Source organism: Zeus faber, assembly GCF_960531495.2.
Source record: "Zeus faber genome assembly, chromosome: 18".
In the NCBI taxonomy this organism is placed as follows: Eukaryota; Metazoa; Chordata; class Actinopteri; order Zeiformes; family Zeidae; genus Zeus; species Zeus faber.
Genome location: NC_137210.1, coordinates 14,144,501 through 14,163,980, shown reverse-complemented (window position 1 = coordinate 14,163,980; position 19,480 = coordinate 14,144,501). Strand labels below are relative to the sequence as shown.

The 19,480-nt window shown below is 47.4% G+C and overlaps 1 protein-coding gene across 1 annotated transcript in view; it reads left to right on the top strand.

The window, feature by feature from the left end:
• Positions 1-19,480, top strand: part of myo16 (myosin XVI) — a 148,189-nt gene that overhangs the window by 55,271 nt on the left and 73,438 nt on the right. The window contains exons 4-7 of the mRNA XM_080019405.1: positions 6,799-6,869; positions 7,417-7,560; positions 16,308-16,416; positions 19,150-19,274. Coding sequence (XP_079875531.1) covers positions 6,799-6,869; positions 7,417-7,560; positions 16,308-16,416; positions 19,150-19,274 — 449 coding nt within the window. The remainder of the gene's footprint in view (positions 1-6,798; positions 6,870-7,416; positions 7,561-16,307; positions 16,417-19,149; positions 19,275-19,480) is intronic.

Here is a 19,480-nt window from a genome sequence, read left to right as displayed (position 1 = left end):
TAGTCAGTAATTTAGTTATAGCCCTTGCTCACTGCACCAAAAACCCGGTCACACCCGCTAACATCTGGCATTTGTCATCATTGGGAAAGGAAAAACCCGGGTTTCAGTCCCGGGTCAAATGAGCACTGCAATAGACAGGGGGAGTTTTTCGGCTCCAGCTCCGATCGAGCTGGTCGACCCGCTCATTTCCGCCCCTAAACCGACGCGATGCCACGCCCGTTGAAGTTTGGGACGTTGCCGCATGAATAGGCAGGAACATCCGTATATCATTCGATCATTTTGTATCCCATTTTGAAGCGCAAATCCAAATCAGAGGTTGTCGACTTTTCCCGCCCGGGGGACCATGTTTTGAGTGTGGGGATCGCTCGGTGGGGGAGCACAGCGGACATCCCCCATGCTCCCCCACGCCTCCGAGTCACTCCAGCATGGCCCCAAGCTGTTCCCCGAACCGGTGGAGGGTCTCCTCCTCCGCTCTCAGTATCCATGGATACTCCACGCGGCTTTTACTGTAGTGTTGTTGAACGTGACACACCAGGAAAAAAAAAACTAAATACTGCATTTCGCCTGGCAATGGGAAAGGTGTCAATGACCTATTTTTAAATCATTAACAATATTGTCGAAGCTATAATTTATTTACAAGATGGCAAACTCCTCAGTTCACTCCAAAAACAACAGTTTAAGTGTCTGACTGCGTGCAAATGGACACTTCATTTCATCCTCTGTGTAAATACTGTGCAAGAGAGGACATTAGCGACATTACCCTAAATCCATCCCACGAGGGGGGAACCCATCGCCGAACACATCACAGTTCACTCTGCATTCATGCTGCATTCTGTGTTTCTGTTGTCGGAGAACGCCACGGCGGCCATTGTTCTTCAGGAGCATAACGCACAAAAGAGAAACTCCAAAGCTCATTTCAGAAACACGGGGCAGCAGGGTGAGACGGGTCCCTCATGTGACTATGAATGTGTGATAAGGACCCGGGAGACAAGCATTTACAAAGGTGAGGGATTCGAACGGGATTGCACATGAGGGCGTCTCACACACCGGTTTATAGGGACGATGAACCCGGCATGTGCCTCGATCGGGAAAAAAATGATATAAAACAGAAGCGCAATGTTGAATCACGCGTCTCAGTGATTCAATCAAAAGCGTGGAGTGTCGTGATCTCGCAAGATGGAGGGGGAGAACGGGAGAAGGCGAAGGAGCTAGATGGTATGTATTTCGAGGTGTATTTGATCTTCTGACGGCTGAATGTGCCCTTTTGAGTGGGTGCATTATTATCTGAGTTGTTTGTTTTTTTTATTTTCAGGTTTAAATTCCTGTTGTCGCCACAAATCCCTTTCTTTCCCTCCCACCTCCCCGGGGTTTGCTGACATGAGTTTTGCCGAAAGCGATGCTTGTATAAAACAGTGCGATGTTGATATTGAGACGTGACTGAGATAAAGAAATAGAGTTCGCTGTGTCAAAGGTACAGTAAAAACAGTAGTTTTGTTTTTTTGGTCGCTGTGCAAATTGACCATGATATAACAGCGAGGGGTTCGCGAATATTGTTGATCAACACCAGTCAGTCCACTGTTACCTTGATGACCGCTGAGATTTCAAGCTCTCAAAATAGGCCGTCTGGACCAGACTCTTCTGAAAGCCTTAACAAATTTGTTACGTACGGCACCTAAACCCGTAACCATATTGTCAAGAGTTTCGAAAGCCCATTCTATGTTGCTATCTCACAACTACATGGACCTCTTCCGATGTCGAACTCTTTCAAGTATTTGTTTAAAAAAAATAAAATAAAAAGGATGCTAGATGGCTTCTCGGCAGTCGACCAGCTCTAAGCTTTGTGTAGCAGGGGCGGTTGCTTGGTCAGTCGGAATGAGCCGTGAGGGAAAGAATGATGTCATCGTCGCCCAGAACAGCTGAACTGGTTGCGTTATTTTTAGGTGGGGTCCTTCAAAGAATCTGATGAAAATAAACTAAAAAAAATCTAAAGTCTCTTTAGATTTGTCTCACTCTTTCTCGTGGCTGTGCATGCGCTCTCTCCCTTATACCCCCCCCCCCATCCCTTCCTATCACATCCCATCTGGTTGCTATGGAAACTCTGCATATGTCTGTGACAGCTGTTTTGCAGTTTTCCACAAAATGACGGCCCACTGCACTACCCCCTTCCCCGTCTCTCGCTTTCCTTTTGAAGAGTAATAACACGCACACACACACACACACGCGCGCATGCACACACACACACACACACACACACACACGTGCGCATGCACACACACACACGCACCCCCACACACACACACACACAATTAATAAGTGTTATACAACAGTTGCTTCTGGCTGAGTAATTTGAATGAGGGTCCTCCATGAGTGCTGATATAAAGTTCAAACTGCACCAAAACTGTAACTGCATACGTATCACAAGTTGCAGAACTTTTGTTAGGTTTCTGGGTTAAAGTAGATGGAAATCATCAGAGTTAAAAAAAAAATAAATAAAAGAATCTGGGTTGGGTTTGACCGTTCCACCTATTGAATGACATTATAACAACATATTACATAATTATTGTGAAGTATAGAACAAATCATGACGTCACGTTTCGAGCACAAAGCATGTGAAAATCGATGGGGAGAAAATATGTGTAAAATCACAACGTGTAGACCTGACGCTGATGTAACATTGGCGTTGAAGCTTCAGCTAAGGGTACAAGAGCTCTATTTATTACCAAATGGTCATATTGTCAGGAGCACGTTTTTGGGGGGCGGGGGAGGGGTTACTGCCCTTAAGGGTCAATAAATAGTTGTTGACCTTTGACCCTCTATTTAGACACACTCAATAAAGTTCAATAAAAAACACAGGCAGGTCCTTCCGTCTTCATCAAGGAGGCTGACGCTAATGGGCACTAACAGACAGGAGTTCTCACAGGCCAGAGCCCCGCCGCCGCCAAGACTCAATTGGAACCTTGTTAGACTGTAAATCACCGCCACGACTGCCTCTTAGACAAATCAAGGCTAATGCTGTTATTACGTGGCCACTTTAAAAAAATTGCTAATTCGCCTGTATTTATTGAGTAACCTAATTCTGGTGTGTTCCATAGGCACCAGGACAAGTGCATTATCTATTCCCCGGTAACTAGTTTAGCCAGAGATGAAGCCTAATTGCTGGTTGGCTTCCCTTGCTGATTTGGGAGATGGGTATGTTTTATGAGGTTGGCCAGTTTGTTTCTCCCGCCACCATTTAAGGGCCATTAAGCACTGAGAGCCATTCTGATGATGGGGAAATATATCATGGGCTGTATCTATGTCTATGTCTGTGTCTTTCCTTCCTGATCTGTCAGATCATTTGTGTGCATGCAAACACACCAGTGCATCGATAAATGTATGTAAACCCTAGTGTACTCATGGATGATTTATGGGTGATTTGTGGGTGTCGCAGTTCCACCTGTCAGACGCCACCCAAGTGGGGTTTTCAGGGCCCTCCGACGCAGAGACGCAGGCCGAGATGTTGCAAACACACCAGTTTATTGGAGAGAGTGGCAAGGTGTAACAAGGCGGGAGCAGACGGAAACCCCGACGAGCAACAGGCGCACAGCCACCCTGATCCCAGGCCCAGTTACCTAGACCCAAGACAGGTGTGGCTGCTTGAACCGCGCCACCCCCACACCACAGTGGGATCACTGACCTCTCGGTAAAGGAGTCAGTCTAACTGATGAAAGATTTGGCTTGTTATCAACAGCTGACCAGGAGCCTTGGTGAACTCTACATGGTTTCAGCCGTTCAGCTCTCCACCATTGAAATTAAATGCTGAAATGTTGTTAGTACTTGTAAGGAGAAGCTGGGGGAACAGTGGACAGTGAACTGTCTATTCACATCTATGATTACATCAAGCAAGTTGGCCCTGCCCTGCTAATGTTTGTGTGCGTGTGCGTGTGCGTGCCTGCCTGCGTGCCTGTGTGGGTGCGTGGGGTAGAGCTTTCCATAAGCGCTGGCTTCCAACCAAACATTAATGTCCAGCCGGCTACTTAGAGAAACGTGCCTATGTGTCTGTATCAGTTCCGCCCCCACATGCTCTATATCAGGGGTTGGGAACCTTTTTGGCTGGGAGAGCCATAAAAGCCAAATATTTCTAAATGTATTTCCTTGTGAGCCATATAATATTTAATTAAATTGAATGCAACTTAATGCTTTTTTTAAGTAATGCATACAATTTTAACGAATAACACATCTCTGAGTACTTAAAAATGCGCTATGTATACTAAATTTCTCTTTATTCTTCCTAATAGAAGAAAGAAAGAACAGTCTTTATTTGTCACACAACACACCACACTACAACACATGCTTGCACACACACACATGCTGCATGGTTTTGCTGATGGCCTTGTAGTGTGCTTCATACGTAGTGAACCTCACCACGTATGAAGCAGACCAGAGCTTCATGCTGCGTTGAGGCTTCCATCAGTTAACGTGAGCGTAGGTTGCTCTCAACGTTTCTCAACGGGAACGCCATTCGTCATATAGCGTCATCAAAACAGCCATAATTGGCTCGCGAGCCATAGGTTCCCGACCCCTGTTCTATATGAATGTGTGTGTGTGCTCGGCTGAGAGGCTGTGTCCTGCTGAGAAGAGAGTGGAGCGACGTCTTCAGCGTTTGACAAATATAAGCAAAATGATTGATGGCAAAACACATTAAGAATTGCATCGATTGCACAGACGGGGACGTCCTCATTAGACTGAAATGACCGATAAATCACTTTCATCGCCATCGTGATGTGAACATGCTCGATAAACACATCGCAGAAGACTGCCTGACGCGTTGTGAATAACAAAAATCATTTTATCATTTTTAATCATGATAATCATTTTATCCACACTCGGCGACGGCTTACTGGTAATGCTCAAAACATCATCCAGAAAGTGGCGTATCTGAGAAGCACATGCGCGAGTCCCAAATCGCGCCTGTCCTCTGTTCTCGTCTTCTCTGGAACGGGATCTGGACCACGCCTTAATGGACTCAGACGATAGTGAAGATGAAAATGAAGATGAAGGTGACTAAGAGTGGAGTTGATTAAGTAGATTCACATGGTTTGAGTCAAGTGTTTCACATGTTTAGTTATTGTAGAGTTATTTGTGGCATAGCTGTATTTTATAAATACTTCGATTTAAAACCAATACATAGGCTAAATAAAACATGTGATTAATGTTCCCCCTTATAATAACCCTGTTTATTTTAGTTGTATAAGAGTGCATCTATTTTTCTAATAAAACAATGTGTTTACCATCATTGCGGCATGTCTTAATAAACCTTGCAGTGAAGGTGTCAATAAATGAATAAAAAATAATAACTAGGGTCTAACTGATTCTTGATTACAAAAGTTCTGATCAGTCAGGAATAGGCGCGGTATTTAATAATCTCTTGAACTTGAAATATTAATAGCTATTTTCAGACTGTGTGGGCTAAAACGCACAAGAAGCCTAATTCTCCTTGATATATATAATGACTATATAAATAATGAACTACATGTTTACAATCTGGTCGGCAAACTCATTAGAATATTCAGTAATTAAGATCGGTGTATATGATGAATTAGTGGCATTAGAATGTGCCAGAGGCCACCAGATTTGGGCTTTCACGGCCCAAATATTTCTCCGGGGTGGAATGCCCCCGGACCCCCCCTAGCTGGCATTTTTTTTTCCCACTGGCCGTCTTCTCTGTATCCTTGTGGAAAGCCCTGGTGGGGGGTGGGGGGGTCATCATTAAACATGTGTGGAGATAATGACCACTTAAGTCAAAAGCCCCCATGGCGGTCATCAACAAGGTTCATGCAATGAAATTATCACCAAGGCAATTACCACGTTAACTGACCCCCGTTCCATTGATTTGAGACTAAGTTTGAGTTTAGAGACGTGTGTGTGCGTGCGTGCGTGCGTGCGTGCGTGCGTGCGTGCGTGCGTGCGTGCGTGCGTGCGTGCGTGCGTGCGTGCGTGCGTGCGTGCGTGTGTGCGTGCGCGCGCCTCTCGGAATAGCGTGACATCGCTGGCTGTTTTGCTGGCACAGGGTCTTCCCCGGTTTTTCCTTACAAATCATCTGCTGCCGTTTGAGCCATCCAGCCCACTCCACTGCAGCCCCCCACCCCTCTCTCTCCCCCTCTGCTCCGTCCATCTCGCTCTGTCCATCCCTCTCTCTGTTGCATACCCCTGTACCCTCTTATCCCATCACTATATCTGTCCATTTCTCCCGACTCTCTGCCTTGCAGTCTCTCCCATTCCGTCTCGCTCACACACCCATGTTGCATACAGATTTTTACATACATATACATTATTTGTTGGAAATAAATAATTCCATTGATAAATAAGGAAACGTGTATACCCGAGTGTAACATTGACCTCATATGCGGCTGGCACAGTTGTGAATGAGCGATGATGGATTTCTCATTTCCCTGCGGTGGATTATGTTTCCTCGGGTAGATGTGTCAGTGTGTGAGTGAGTGCGGCAGGGAGTTCACCGGGGCCGATGTGATGTGAAAAGAGTGCGTGCGCGACCTGCCAGCCGTCGAACCTGCTCCACGAGCATGGAGCCACCAGACACACACATTCAGGCAAATACACACACATTGACCACTCAAGGGCACTCAGAGGACACACGATGCATTTTTTTTTTAATGTCAGAAGGGGGGCGGTCACAGTACCCCCTTCCTTGTTTATGTGTGAGTGTGTATCTATGCGTCTCCCGTATGTTCCCCGGACGCGCTGGATGCACTGGGTGCAGTTCAACGGTGGCTTAAGTGTCTGTGTGTTGTGTTGCAGTGTTGCGTCTCTTGAAGGAGGGAGCGGACCCCAACGCTCCCATTCCCTCGGGAGGATCCCTGCTGCACCTGGTGAGACACACACACACACACACACACACACACACACACTGAACATATGCCAACACTGGGAGATTGACGGTTAAACAGTCTTTTATAATGGTGTTTTACCGTACAGAACAGGGATGATGGGTCATTTCACTGCTGTGGTAGATGGGTTGAATTGTACTGGATGAGATGCGGGAAGATATATTGGCGACAACATGGTGCCGTTTCCCTAGTAACACAGCATAAACAGGCTCCAAACGCTGTGCCTGCAGTCCCATATTGATTTCCTACATACAGGTATAATCATCGTTATGCTGAGAGCGCTTGCACATTCTTGCATACGTTACCCCCTGTGGCAACGCTGAGGCTTAATTACAGCGGCTGCACTGTACGTTCCACTCATACATTCAATTAGAGCGGACTGCTCGCTGAACCATGGGTCTAAACTGTTTGTAGTGAACAACGCCGGGGGAAAAGGGGGAAAATAATGTGAAAACCAATTAACCAGGAACATTAGAAATCCCACATTTAAACAAAGAAAAAAAAAAAGCTTTTTTTCTGCTCACCGTAGTGCGCCCGCCACGACAATGTGTTCGCCGCGGAGCTCCTGATCGAGCGGGGCCTGAATGTCAACCTGCAGGATGAAGACCTTTGGACTGCGCTGCATGTGGCGTGCGTGTGTGACCACGGCGACATGGTGCTTCTGCTGCTGCTGGTAGGAAACGCACGTACCGTACATCTCACGCACAAGCCGACACGCAGACTCAGACTCCGTCATATGATTTTCTGTTCTTCCCCACTATGTTATTTTAGCGTTTGGGTTCCTTTAAAGACAGTTTTGGATATGAAGATTCTGCTGTGCAGTGTTTGTCACACATCACGCCACTTATGCAACACTTTTAATTTCCACATTGGAAATGAGAGCGTCCCATAATGCTGCATTAGTGTGATATCAAAGAGAGCGAGGGCTCTGAAGAGACTGCTTCCAGCTCTCATTGTGTGTGTGTGTGTGTGTGTGTGTGTGTATGTGTGTGTGTGTGTGTGCGCGTGTGCGTGTGTGTGCGTGTGCGTGTGTGTGCATGTGTGTGTGTGTGTGTATGTGCGTGCATGTGTGTGTGTTGGGGGAGTGTGGTTGCACTGATTAGGTTCAGAATTAGCTCAGAGCCAGCTGCATGGGAGGGCACACACACACACACACACACACGCACACACACACACACACACACACACGCGCGCGCGCTCCAGCCGTACGCGGGGCTGTGGGCGGGGCCTTCACCGCTGTCCCGCTCCAGGTCCCGTTGATTAGGCCCTGCGAGACTCGGCTCAGAGTTCAGAGCCGGGGAGCGTCCTGGTCCGGGGGCCGATCCCGCTGACGGAGCTCGCCGTGGTTTGCCGCGGTTTGCCGACTGTTTTTCAGCCGGCGCAGGCCATGCGCTCGCCACATCGGTGAAGGAATGCAGATCTACTTGAAGGGCTGCCAGGGGAAGAAGTGTGTCAGTGTGTCTGCGCGTGTGCGTACATTCCGGTGTGTCGCCTTGCGCGTCGCGGCATGTTGCCTTTGTGTCCGCCGTGGATGCATGCACCGTAACAGGTTTTTGTACTCACAGGCGCTCAGTTTTCCTCCTGAAGCGCAGATCGGCAGCCGAGTGAGTACGGCAGGGTGTGATATAGATATGCCAAACAAAATTTATACCAAGTCTTCCGCTCGCATGGCAGGAGAGGCTCTGCAGGGTGTGAATAATGTGCGAGAGAGGGAGAGCGAGAGAGAGGGGGAGAGGGAGGGAGAGAGAGGGAGGGAGGACTTAATACCACTCCCAAGGGAAGCAGCAGCTAAATGTCTCCCATTCACCACCAAGCCGAGCCCAGTTTCTGGCTAATGAGGTCACACTTACTCACACGGATCTCGGCTCAGTTGTAAGATGGGGGGGAGGGCGAGGGGAACGATTCAACAGTGTGAAAAGTTCAAACATTCCTCCACCACGCTCCGAAAAAAAAATATTATATATATATATTATTATTCCCACAGCTTCCCTCGAGTAAAATGCAAAACAGGAAAAGCCTGGATGTCCTTTGATTCTAAGTGCTTATATGTTTGACTCCCTGTGTGAGAATTTATGGACATGGCAATATTTGCTTGGAAGTAATTAAGCCGAGAGAGCTAAAATAACATGTTTTCTTCCAAGGTGGGAAAACGTTTTGGTGTTTTGTCTTATTTTTCTTATTTATTTATTTATTTATTTATTTATTTATTTATTTATTTATTTTTAAGGGTGAGGTACCATGCACGAGTGCCTGTTCCTGGCATAATCAGCAGGAAGGATGAGTTTCTGAAAGGGAGCTCAAGGCTCTGTTTCTCCGCCTGCCAGTTTTAAAAATAGCTCCAAACGAAGCTGCGTTTCCGATTGAGATGCAATTTCCATTTTCATTCTATTCACTCGCTCTGACACCCATCTCCTCCACCCGGGAGCTCGCCGATGCCCAGTCACTGTGTGCCGCTCTCGCTGGGCTGTAAGTGGGAGTTATTTCTTCTTTTTTTTCTTTCTCCTCAGAATGCTCTGGGTCTTCCATTTTAATGAGGGGCTGAGCGGGGAATCTCGCCACGGGATCTTGACTGACCCGTCTTATCTTTGATTGGCGCGTAAGGATGAAGAAAACATTCCTCGGGTTTCCATCTCTTTCAATCTGTCTTTCTCTCTGCTTGGTGCCCTTCGCCCTGCTCCTCACACATTTCTGCCCTTCATTCCCTGACCCTGATCCCAAAATGGTAAATGGCACAAATGGATGGGGTTTTTTTTGGGGGTGGGGAGGGTTTGGGACATTGCTGGGATATTTACGAGCCGGACCAGTGGGATAGAGCGAATATGGAGTGGGGGACTGCTGTGGAGGTGGGCTGGTTGTGGTGTAGGGGGTGGGGGGCTTGGAATGATGCTAATTCTCTTATCTCCAGCCTGCAAACAGTGGGAGTGGGAGTAAGCCGTCTCCAAACCCTATTGCCATCCCCGGTTTCCGAGCCCATTCCCAAACCCAGAGCCAGCTCCAGCTCCATGCCAGCTTAATGTTGCTTACGAAGCCTCTGGCAGGATTAACTGGACATAATCGGTGAAGCCCGGTCGGACACGCAGTGGAGCCTCGAGTCAGGAGTGAAAACATGACGGAGTCGTCGGCTTTTTTTCACGCAAAAAAAGAACCGAGCGATCGGAAGAACAAAGATTCGACGTAACCTAGTGTAAGCTTTTCACTTACATTCACCATCAAAACCGATCCCAATGCCAGGCGGTTGGTTGAGGTCTGGCTTATTCCCACGCCGGGCTGCTTCACCAACCGTTCTGTTTTACCACCGACGCTCCGTTCAGGGTTGCAGTCCACCAGACAGTAATTCATTTAAGCGGGTTCAATTATGTCTACTTACAGTCGTGGCCTTTCCCGCGAAAGATGTGTGATAAGTGATTAGAGTTAAATGCGGCGCTTCCATATTTCTCTAATTATTTTTCTTTAATTCCGTTTGTTTAATTCTGCTTCTATGAAGACTTTTTTTCTATAGATTTGGCCCCTGATGTGTTTCCCTGATGGAATGCAAAGTCCGGTTATTCTGCACTCCTTATTGATCTCAGTTTCAAAGGACATTATTTAATAAACATTTGTGCGTGTCATGTAGATGTATGTATTTATTTGAATGCATCATCAAATTGCAGCCCCCCCTCGTTGTCGATCCATTTCTTGACCCAGGATTGTCTGAAGTATCAAGCTCTTGTGGCACAAGCTCTGTTTCGGAAATATCATTTTCCTACCGTAACAGCTGAACGCCCGATGGCTTTACAGTGGTGGATCGGTCCACTTTCGGCACTCGGAGATGATAAATTTGAAACTTCTGAACTCCCAAATCCTTTGAAGTGGTATGATTAATAGCGAGCCCCCGGGGCTGCCTCCAAACTCCACTCGCGTTGAATTTTTATTTTTGGGGTTTTTTTTCTGGTTCTTCTGATACGAGACGGTGGTTGGCGGTTCTCGGCGTGTCGGGAAGGGAATTCACCCCTTATTTATTCACATATTGGTTAAAACGGTTGGATCATCTGTAACAGAGTTATTCATGTGTTTATTTTATTTTTTAGACTGTGAGAAGGTACCGAAGATGTCTAGACGGGACGCCGCGGTGTCTGGAAATCGCGGAGGATCCCATTAGTTTTCCGTGACTTTTGCAAATTGCGGGGCCGTGCCTTGCACCGCGTCCCATGAACCGTTGTTGTGGTTTGTTTTTATTGTTATTGATTCCTCGGTGGTCAGTGTGCCCATTGACACCTTTTATGAACTGCGGCGGAGGGGGTTAAAGCGGTCGTCGACCACTGGGGCCAGATCCATCATTTGGAGGTGGTGAGTGCGTTGAGGTCAAAGGTCAGCTCATTAACCCCTCGTAGCGTGCACGCTCGCCTTCCCGCGCTTGCTGGCTCGTGTTTTGTCCGTATTAATCTTGTGCATTCAGACACATAATGAATTTGCCTGTGATGGATGACCCACACCTAGCATAGGGACAAGCAACATACAGTATTGTTATAATATTCATTTTGTGATACAAGACTAGATATTCAAGATTCAAGAGGTTTATTCGTCACATACATATACATACTTTCATACATATATGCAGTGAAATGTAAATGCAACGCACCCGGTGATTACACACAATGTTTCCGAGACTGAACACAGTAGCTACCTCTGAATTTCTACTTGACCAACTAACTGATTCCTAAAACGTAATGCAGTAAGTCGAATACTATAGAATAAAATTAAAATATATAGAATAAAATAAAATAAAATAAAATAGAATAGATAAGGGAATAGGCTTATGTATATGGGATGGACTTATGTATGTGGGATAGGCTAATTATGTATATACAGATATATGCATTAAAGTGGCATGTGAATAAAGTGAGGTAGTGTTTGTGGGATAATACAGCACAGTATACAACAGTACGGCGCAGCAATACCGTAAAATCGAGACCCAGAATTTCCTCAGCTGCCTGAGGTGGTAAAGACGCTGCCTCGCCTTTCTCACCAGTGTCTGTGTGTAAAATGTTTAATGTCCATGTTAAATCCTGTGTGATGTGGACTCCCAGGTACTTGAAGCTGCTCACCCTGTCAACAGAAGTCCCATTAATCACCAAGGGCGTGTGCGTCCTGTCCTGTAATCCTCTCCTAAAGTCCACAATCAACTCCTTAGTTTTGCTGACGTTCAGATGGAGGCTGTTGTCCTGGCGCCAGAGTGTCTGAGAAGAGAAGGCCTCCTCGCGGTAGGCCTTCTCATCGCTGTCGGTGATCAGGCCCACGACAACGGTGTCGTCAGCAAACTTGATGATGGTGATGGAGCTGGACCTGGCCATACAGTCATGTGTGTACAGGGAGTACAGTAGGGGGCTGAGGACGCAGCCCTGGGGGGATCCTGTGTTCAGAGTGAGGGAGCTGGACATGTGCTTCTCCACCCTAACTACCTGGGGCCCGGCTGAGAGGAAGTCCAGGATCCAGGCACACAGCTAAGTGTTCAGTCCAAGCTCCTTCAGCTTGACAGCCAGTCTGGTGGGGACTATGGTATTGAAAGCTGAACTATAATCGATGAACAGCATTCTCACATAGGCCCCCTTCCGGCCACCCAGGTGCGTGAGCGTGGTGTGCAGTACCTGGGAGATCGCGTCATCCGTGGATCTGTTCTGCTGGTACGCAAACTGCAACGGGTCCAAGGTGTGGGGGAGGGAGGCGCAGATATAATCCTTAATCAGCCTCTCGAAACACTTCATGACCCCCGAGGTGAGGGCCACCAGACGGTAGTCATTCAGGCAGGCAGGAGAGGCGATCTTCGGGACAGGAACGACGGTGGACCTCTTGAAGCAGGACGGGACCACTGATTCAGCCAGAGAGATGTTGAATATTGTAGTGAACACCGGAGCTAGCTGGTTAGCACAGGTCTTCAGTACTCTCCCAGATATGCCATCTGGGCCTGCATTAGAGCCCTCCTGACATCATGCTCAGACACTGAGAGTGCACGCTCATCCCCAGCGGTGTAACTCCAATTAGCTGGCAAGCTTGCCGTGCTGTTGCCAGACTCAAACCGCGCATAAAAGGAGTTAAGTTCGTTGGCTAGGGAGGCGTCCACACTCGTGGCTGGGGAGGAGCTGCTCTTGTAGTTTGTTATAGTCTGCAGCTTCTGCCACAAGTGTCTGGCGTCCTGTTGCTCCATCTGTAACTCCACAGTCTCTCTGTACGTCCGTTTAGCGCCCTTCACCACCCTCCGCAAATTGTATGACGCCGCTTTGTAATTGTCCATATTTCCGGGTACAAGACCGTCGTTGTTAGTGGCCGTGCGAGCATATAGAGCGCAGCGGATTGATTTATCGACCCACGGCTTCTGGTTTGGAAATATCTGAACTTTCACCGCAGGAACGATGCTCTCCGCTACCGTAGCCACAAAGCTCACCGCTATATCCGTAAACTCGCTGATGTCACTTGAACTTGATAGGAACATGTCCCAGTCGACGTCAGTCAGGGCGTCCTGAAGCGCAGCCTCTGATTGGTCCGTCCACCGCTTAACTTCCGTGGTCACCACCAATTCTCGCGCAATCAGAGGCCTGTAAACGGGAACCAGCGAAATCGTGGCGTGATCTGATTTCCCGAAAGCAGGGAGCGAGACAGTTTTGTATCCACTCTTGTAAGGTGTGCAGCAGTGGTCCAAAGTTCTATTTACCCTGGTGGCACACGTGATGTGTTGGTAGAAATTAGGCAGAACTTTTTTAAGGTTCGCCCTGTTAAAGTCCCCAGTCACCACCACAGCCGCGTCGGGATGTTTGTTTTGAAATCCACACAACACATCATACAGGTCCGACAGTGCTGCGTCGGTATTCACTTGTGGTGGAATATAAACGGCTGTAATGATTACCCGTGCTTAATTCCCAGGGGAGATAAAAGCAGAAGTGGGAGAGAGTCCTGATGTTGTTGCTGGGGCATCAGCGGTTGTTTACCATGAGGCAAACGCCTCCACCGTTGGATTTCACCGACTCCCCCGATCTGTCGCCGCGGAACACGGAGAAGGACGCGGCTGGACGAAGGGCTTCATCTGGCACCAGTGGGTTCAGCCATGTCTCCGTCAGGCAGAGGACGCAACAGTTCCTCGTGTCCCGCTGGAATTTAATCCTCGCTCGAAGTTCATCCATCTTGTTCTCCAGAGACTGGACGTTGGCAAGAAGGATGCTTGGCAGAGGTGGACGGTAAGGTTGCGTCCTCATTCTGACCCGAATGGCGCCTCGTTTGCCACGGTGCTTTCTCCGTGGCCCCGCTCGTGAAACAGCGGCTCCATTTTAGTTGTTGTTGAAAGTGTTCGCGTGTAGAATTTCAGTCGGCCACTCTAGTTCCACGGATAAAAAGTCCCAAAGTTGTTCTTTTAGGGAAGGAGTCGGCCGGAGCGCTGGAGTTGTTTCATGTTTTCTTCATGGCTGCATCACTGTAAAGTAATACTGTAAGAAACTACCAATCTTCCCGACTTCATAGACTTTGCCACCTCTCATGCCTCTGCCTCCTTTTGCCATAAAATCCACATTACCAACGATTGATTCTCACATACGGTAGTATGTCTTCAACGGTCACCCTCAAAATAACATCAATATGGAGATATTCATCCAAATTTATCGCAACATAAAACAATATCAATGTCGTCTGGTATGGAGTACTCTGAGAATGCAGTTTTATATGAACATTCATTCAAAACAAAAACACAACTGTTGATTTTGAGGGTTGGTATCACTGCTTTGACGTTGGACAGCCTGGCAGGCAGACTGTCCTGAGCTGATGGCTCGATCTGAAGTTCTGTTGACTTCCACTGCAGTGCCGGGTCACACGTCAGGGGGTTGGTGCTTGCCTTCCCTAACCGCCCCTGACAGTGCGTGCATGCAAACACACTCTCACGCGTTAAAAAAAACCCAAAAAGCACTTTTGCCCCACAGTCGCTCGTCTGGGTTGGTTGTCACATTTCTCTGAGTACATTTTATTCTGGTGTTTGTGGCGAGCTCTGGGATGCTCACACAAGGACCGTTACATTTGTCACTTTTAAGGATGAGTGACTGCGAACAAGCACCGCTTAACGTTTCTGTGCCTTTAAAAAATAAACTCCTTCCTCTGCAGTTCTAGGGTTGAATTTTGTTTTTAATGCTTCACAAAATGTATTTGTATTTTCATGGGCAGTGACTTATCCGCCGTTGATGGTAAAATGTTAATTACTCCATTCATTAACCACCTCCCGCTGGACCGCGCAGACGGATGCACATAAAGAAAAATTTCTGACCGATAAATGCAAATGTCATCCAGAACCGCTTCTATTGTCTCCCTTCAGTTTCTCCGTCGAGCACTGGAGGTTTTTGTTTTTTTATGCTCCAATCAAAACATGCAACAGCCACAAAATGCGACACGGTATTTAATGCTCAGCGCTGCCTTAGGTTTTCATTCTCAGGTCCCACGTCAGCCCCCCCTACACGCCACAGTTTCTCCCTTCCGCCGTCATGCGCCATTTTTCTTCCAGTCTGCCTGAGGGACCTGCTCATAAATCTTCTTTTCCCCGACCGCCACAGGGTCATTAGGATTCTATTAGCTGTATCTGTTCAATAAGGATCTTCACTTTGAGTCCCTTGTCCGGGTTATCAGCCCCACTCCAGCCGCGCCGGTTTGACTTTTATGGTTTCGTCAAACAACAGGCGGCCATTTGTGCCCAGATGCTCGCAACGGCTACGAGAGAAGGGTGCGTGTTCGTTTTTACTACCCAACCCTAAAGGGGGAGTGATAAAACGGAATGGACAGAATGTAATAATATCTGAACTGGATGTACTTGCTTTTTTTTACTCTGCGGCTTTTTTTATTTATTTTTTTATTTTTCAACAAATACTAAGTGCAGGCGAGTACCTGCGAAGAGCGGCAATCGATCTTCAGTCATGTTGTAAACTGCTCCTTCACTGTTGTCGCGGGAACAGTTGCTTTGGTGGTGGTGGTGGTGGGGGGTTCTCTCATGTTATCTCACACCAGGTTTGCAATGGCATGGCTCCCTGGTGAATATGAACACATTCATCTTGTGACACGTGCATGTCAGACACACACACGCGCGCACACACACACACACACGCACACACGCACACACACACACACACACACATCCGATGCTCCCCCTGTCATATTAACCATAACCACCCCACCGAATGCTTCCTGCAGCCAGTCGTCATGGTTCCCCCACGGGTGTTATTTAACCAGTCCTTCAATTCGCTCCATTACGGGGTAGCCTTCCTGTTCACCTCAGTGGAGGCTGCTGGAGGGCCGGATAATTGGGCCCCACTTTGTCACCGGCTTCCATCTGATAAAGGGCTGTCGCGTAGACACTTTTGTATTTATTTTTTTCTCTCTGTCCTCATTCTCTTCTACTTTTCTTCTCTGTGTATCCGGAAGACCGGGGTCAACGTCCTGCTGCAGGATGTCAATGGCAACATTCCTCTGGACTACGCCTTGGAGGGAACCGAGGCGAGCTACATCCTCAGAAAACACCTGGAGGAGAACGGTAAGTAGCAAACCGTCGTGTTGTGTGTCGAGCCGTGTTTTGTTCAGGTGGGCAGTGCTCCAAAATTAAGGTCGGTTTGCCACGGCTGAAGGCGTATTATTTTGCGTTGGACCCCTGAAACATTTTAACCCGCGGTGACTGTGTTTCAGATTGGGAGAGAGACACACAGAAAGAGTCAAGTAGGATATTTAATATTACATTTTCACAAATCCATCATCAATTAAATGTGCGCTCAATGGGTTGTGATGCTCATTTGCATAGGATGACAGTCCTTCCAGGGGGAGAAGAATGACGCTAAATACGTTTTCCACATTCCCATTTAGAAGATATTGACTTAATGTGATATTTGGATAGCAAAAACATGCAGTTATATTACGATATTACGCACACAAACACAACATCTCTTTGCACGCAGATTATTTCAACCCTAAGAGGGCGCGATCATGCTTTTGCCTTCGCAGAAGGAGGGACAGTTTATGTCACTCGTGGCACGTTCCAAAGCAAACACCCAAAGTCACTTAGAGCCTTCATTGATGCATCTGAGGCGTCAGACATGCAGAAGGATCAAAGGCGTCCACCCCCGCCGAAAATGAAAGTGTGTCACCACACTGCAGTGCTTGGACCGTTTAACAATCCCCCCCGTCCCACCTTGATGTCCGACGTGCGCCCGCCGGCGGACCCCACCTGCTCAGCACGAAGGAAAATCTCTCCGGGGGTGTGCACTGGCATCTTGCTTCACGACCCCCTGCTGAGCTTGTCATTCACGTCGTAGAAACCAGAGGATGCTAAATAAAGTGATGATGTAAAAAAAAAAAAAAACAAGAAAAAAAAAAAAAAAAAACCTAAGTAGGAACATTTTCCTTTTCCTATCAGGCATGGTTGTGTGTGCGGAAGAGAGAGGTGGAGAGAGGACTTTTTGGTCGTGTGTGTGTGTGTGTGAGTGTGTGTGTGTGTGTGTGTGTGTGTGTGTGTGTGTGTGTGTGTGTGTGTGTGTGTGTGTTGTTTGTGTTGTTTGTGTGTGTGTGTCCATGAAGGTGAAGTACAGCTAGAGGCGGAATGATAGTGCAGATGATTGTGGGTGCTCTCTCCCAACAAAGGAAGGAGAAGGTCAGCACAGAAAGTAGAGAAGACAGGGAATAAAAAGGGGGGGAAACCGGACGGGGTGTGACGGAGAGCGGGGGGGTGCAGAAAACAGACTGGCTGAGGGAGGTGAAGAAGGGGGAATGTGCTGAGAATGGCAGACGGACTGATCTGGACAGTGATGGAGGGCTCTCCTTGCTCCCATCACTCACTGGTCACACATGAGCCTGCATGGCATCACATGATGGATGTGACATCCGACCGCAGACAGAGGGCTTTTTTTTTATTGTTGACTGGTTGGTGGGCGGTCAGAACGATAAATCCGCCTGTCGTTGTATATATATACATACACATATATATGCTCATATTTGGGCTGTGGGGAAAATAATTTAATGAATGAACTAATAGCTAAAACGGTGGTCTTCCACACAGCTGGCAAGCTGCTGGAAGGTCACAAGGTAAGCCAATCAGTTGTTCGCTAAACAATTTTCAAAATAAATTATTGCTCAGATTTTATTTAGATTTTTGATTTTTTAATCAAGTATATTCAAATTATTTATCGAAAAATCTTGTGGGTCAAAGTTGCCCACTCTCTCCATATATAGCCCTTGCCCCCCCTCATACACACGAACACACACACACACACACACACACATTATACGGACATTATTAACCACTAGACCACATGCTGATCCCTTTCTCCATCTCTCTCTTCCCCCATCACGCTTAAACATGCCACCACGAAACTCACTCTCACAAGACACACACACGTTCTGGCTCTCTGTTGTCATGGTAACGTGGCTACACCCCCCCCCCCCCCCCTTCCTTATCCAGTCTGTGCAGTTGGGGGGGGGGGGGGGGCTGTCCATGTGTCTTATCATTCCTGTCCATGCAAATAATAAAAAAGGGGGAGCAAAGCAAACACACAAAAGAATGGAAAGACTAGACTACCAAATAATGCACAAACAAATGAGCAAGCACTCATTTCTGTCGCTTGATCAGTCGGTCGTTTTTAAGAACTGCGGCTTTATTTCGAGCGTGGTCACCAGCGGCAGACAAAGTGACTGACTAATGAGATAGCCTGCCATTGCTACTGTAAAACCCTGAGGCTCTCATTTATTTGCGAAAGCAAACTCATCGATCAGCCGATCCACTCAATCTATGAGGAAAAGTCCCATTAGTTAGTGCCCCACAGCTTATCAGAGAGGAACATGGATTGATCTGTAATCAATGTGCATTGTAACAGCGAGGAGGACTCATGTCCATGTACACAGTCAGTCTGTACGGGAGTTTGCGACGGACCATTGATCTCCTTTAGCGTGGGAGAGTCGACCTGCGGCACGGTCGCACCGTGAAGTGTTCCAGAGGAGTCTGGGGGTCATTATGCATGCATTCTGTGCATTTGACCTTCTAGGCCTTGTGTTCTATCGCAGAAATCAGATATCTTCAAATTTGCCTTGCTGGGGTTTTGCTGTAATTCAGAGCCAATATTTCCCAGCCTGTGTGTGTGTGTGTGTGTGTGTGTGTGTGTGTGTGTGTGTGTGTGTGTGTGTGTGTGTGCGTGTGTGTGTGTGTGTATGTCTACAATTTTCTGAATGTAGCATTCCTAAAGTAATGCACCTGTGTGTGTGTGTGTGTGTGTGTTTTTTTTAGGCGTGGCCGTGTCGTCCATGCATGCCATGAGGACACAGAGACCCAGCACCATGCTGTCTGATGTCAAGCAGCTTGCATCCAGTGGGGGGAACCTCAACCAGCCCAACGACTATGGAGTCACTCTGGTATGATGGATGTGTGTGTGTGTGTGTGTGTGTGTGTGTGTGTGTGTGTGTGTGTGTGTGTGTGTGTGTGTGTGTGTGTGTGTGTGTGTGTGTGTGTGTGTGTGTGTGTGTGTGTGTGTAGAGGGGGTGTTGATTGAGGATATATATATATATATATATATATATATATATATATATATATATATATATATATATATATATATATA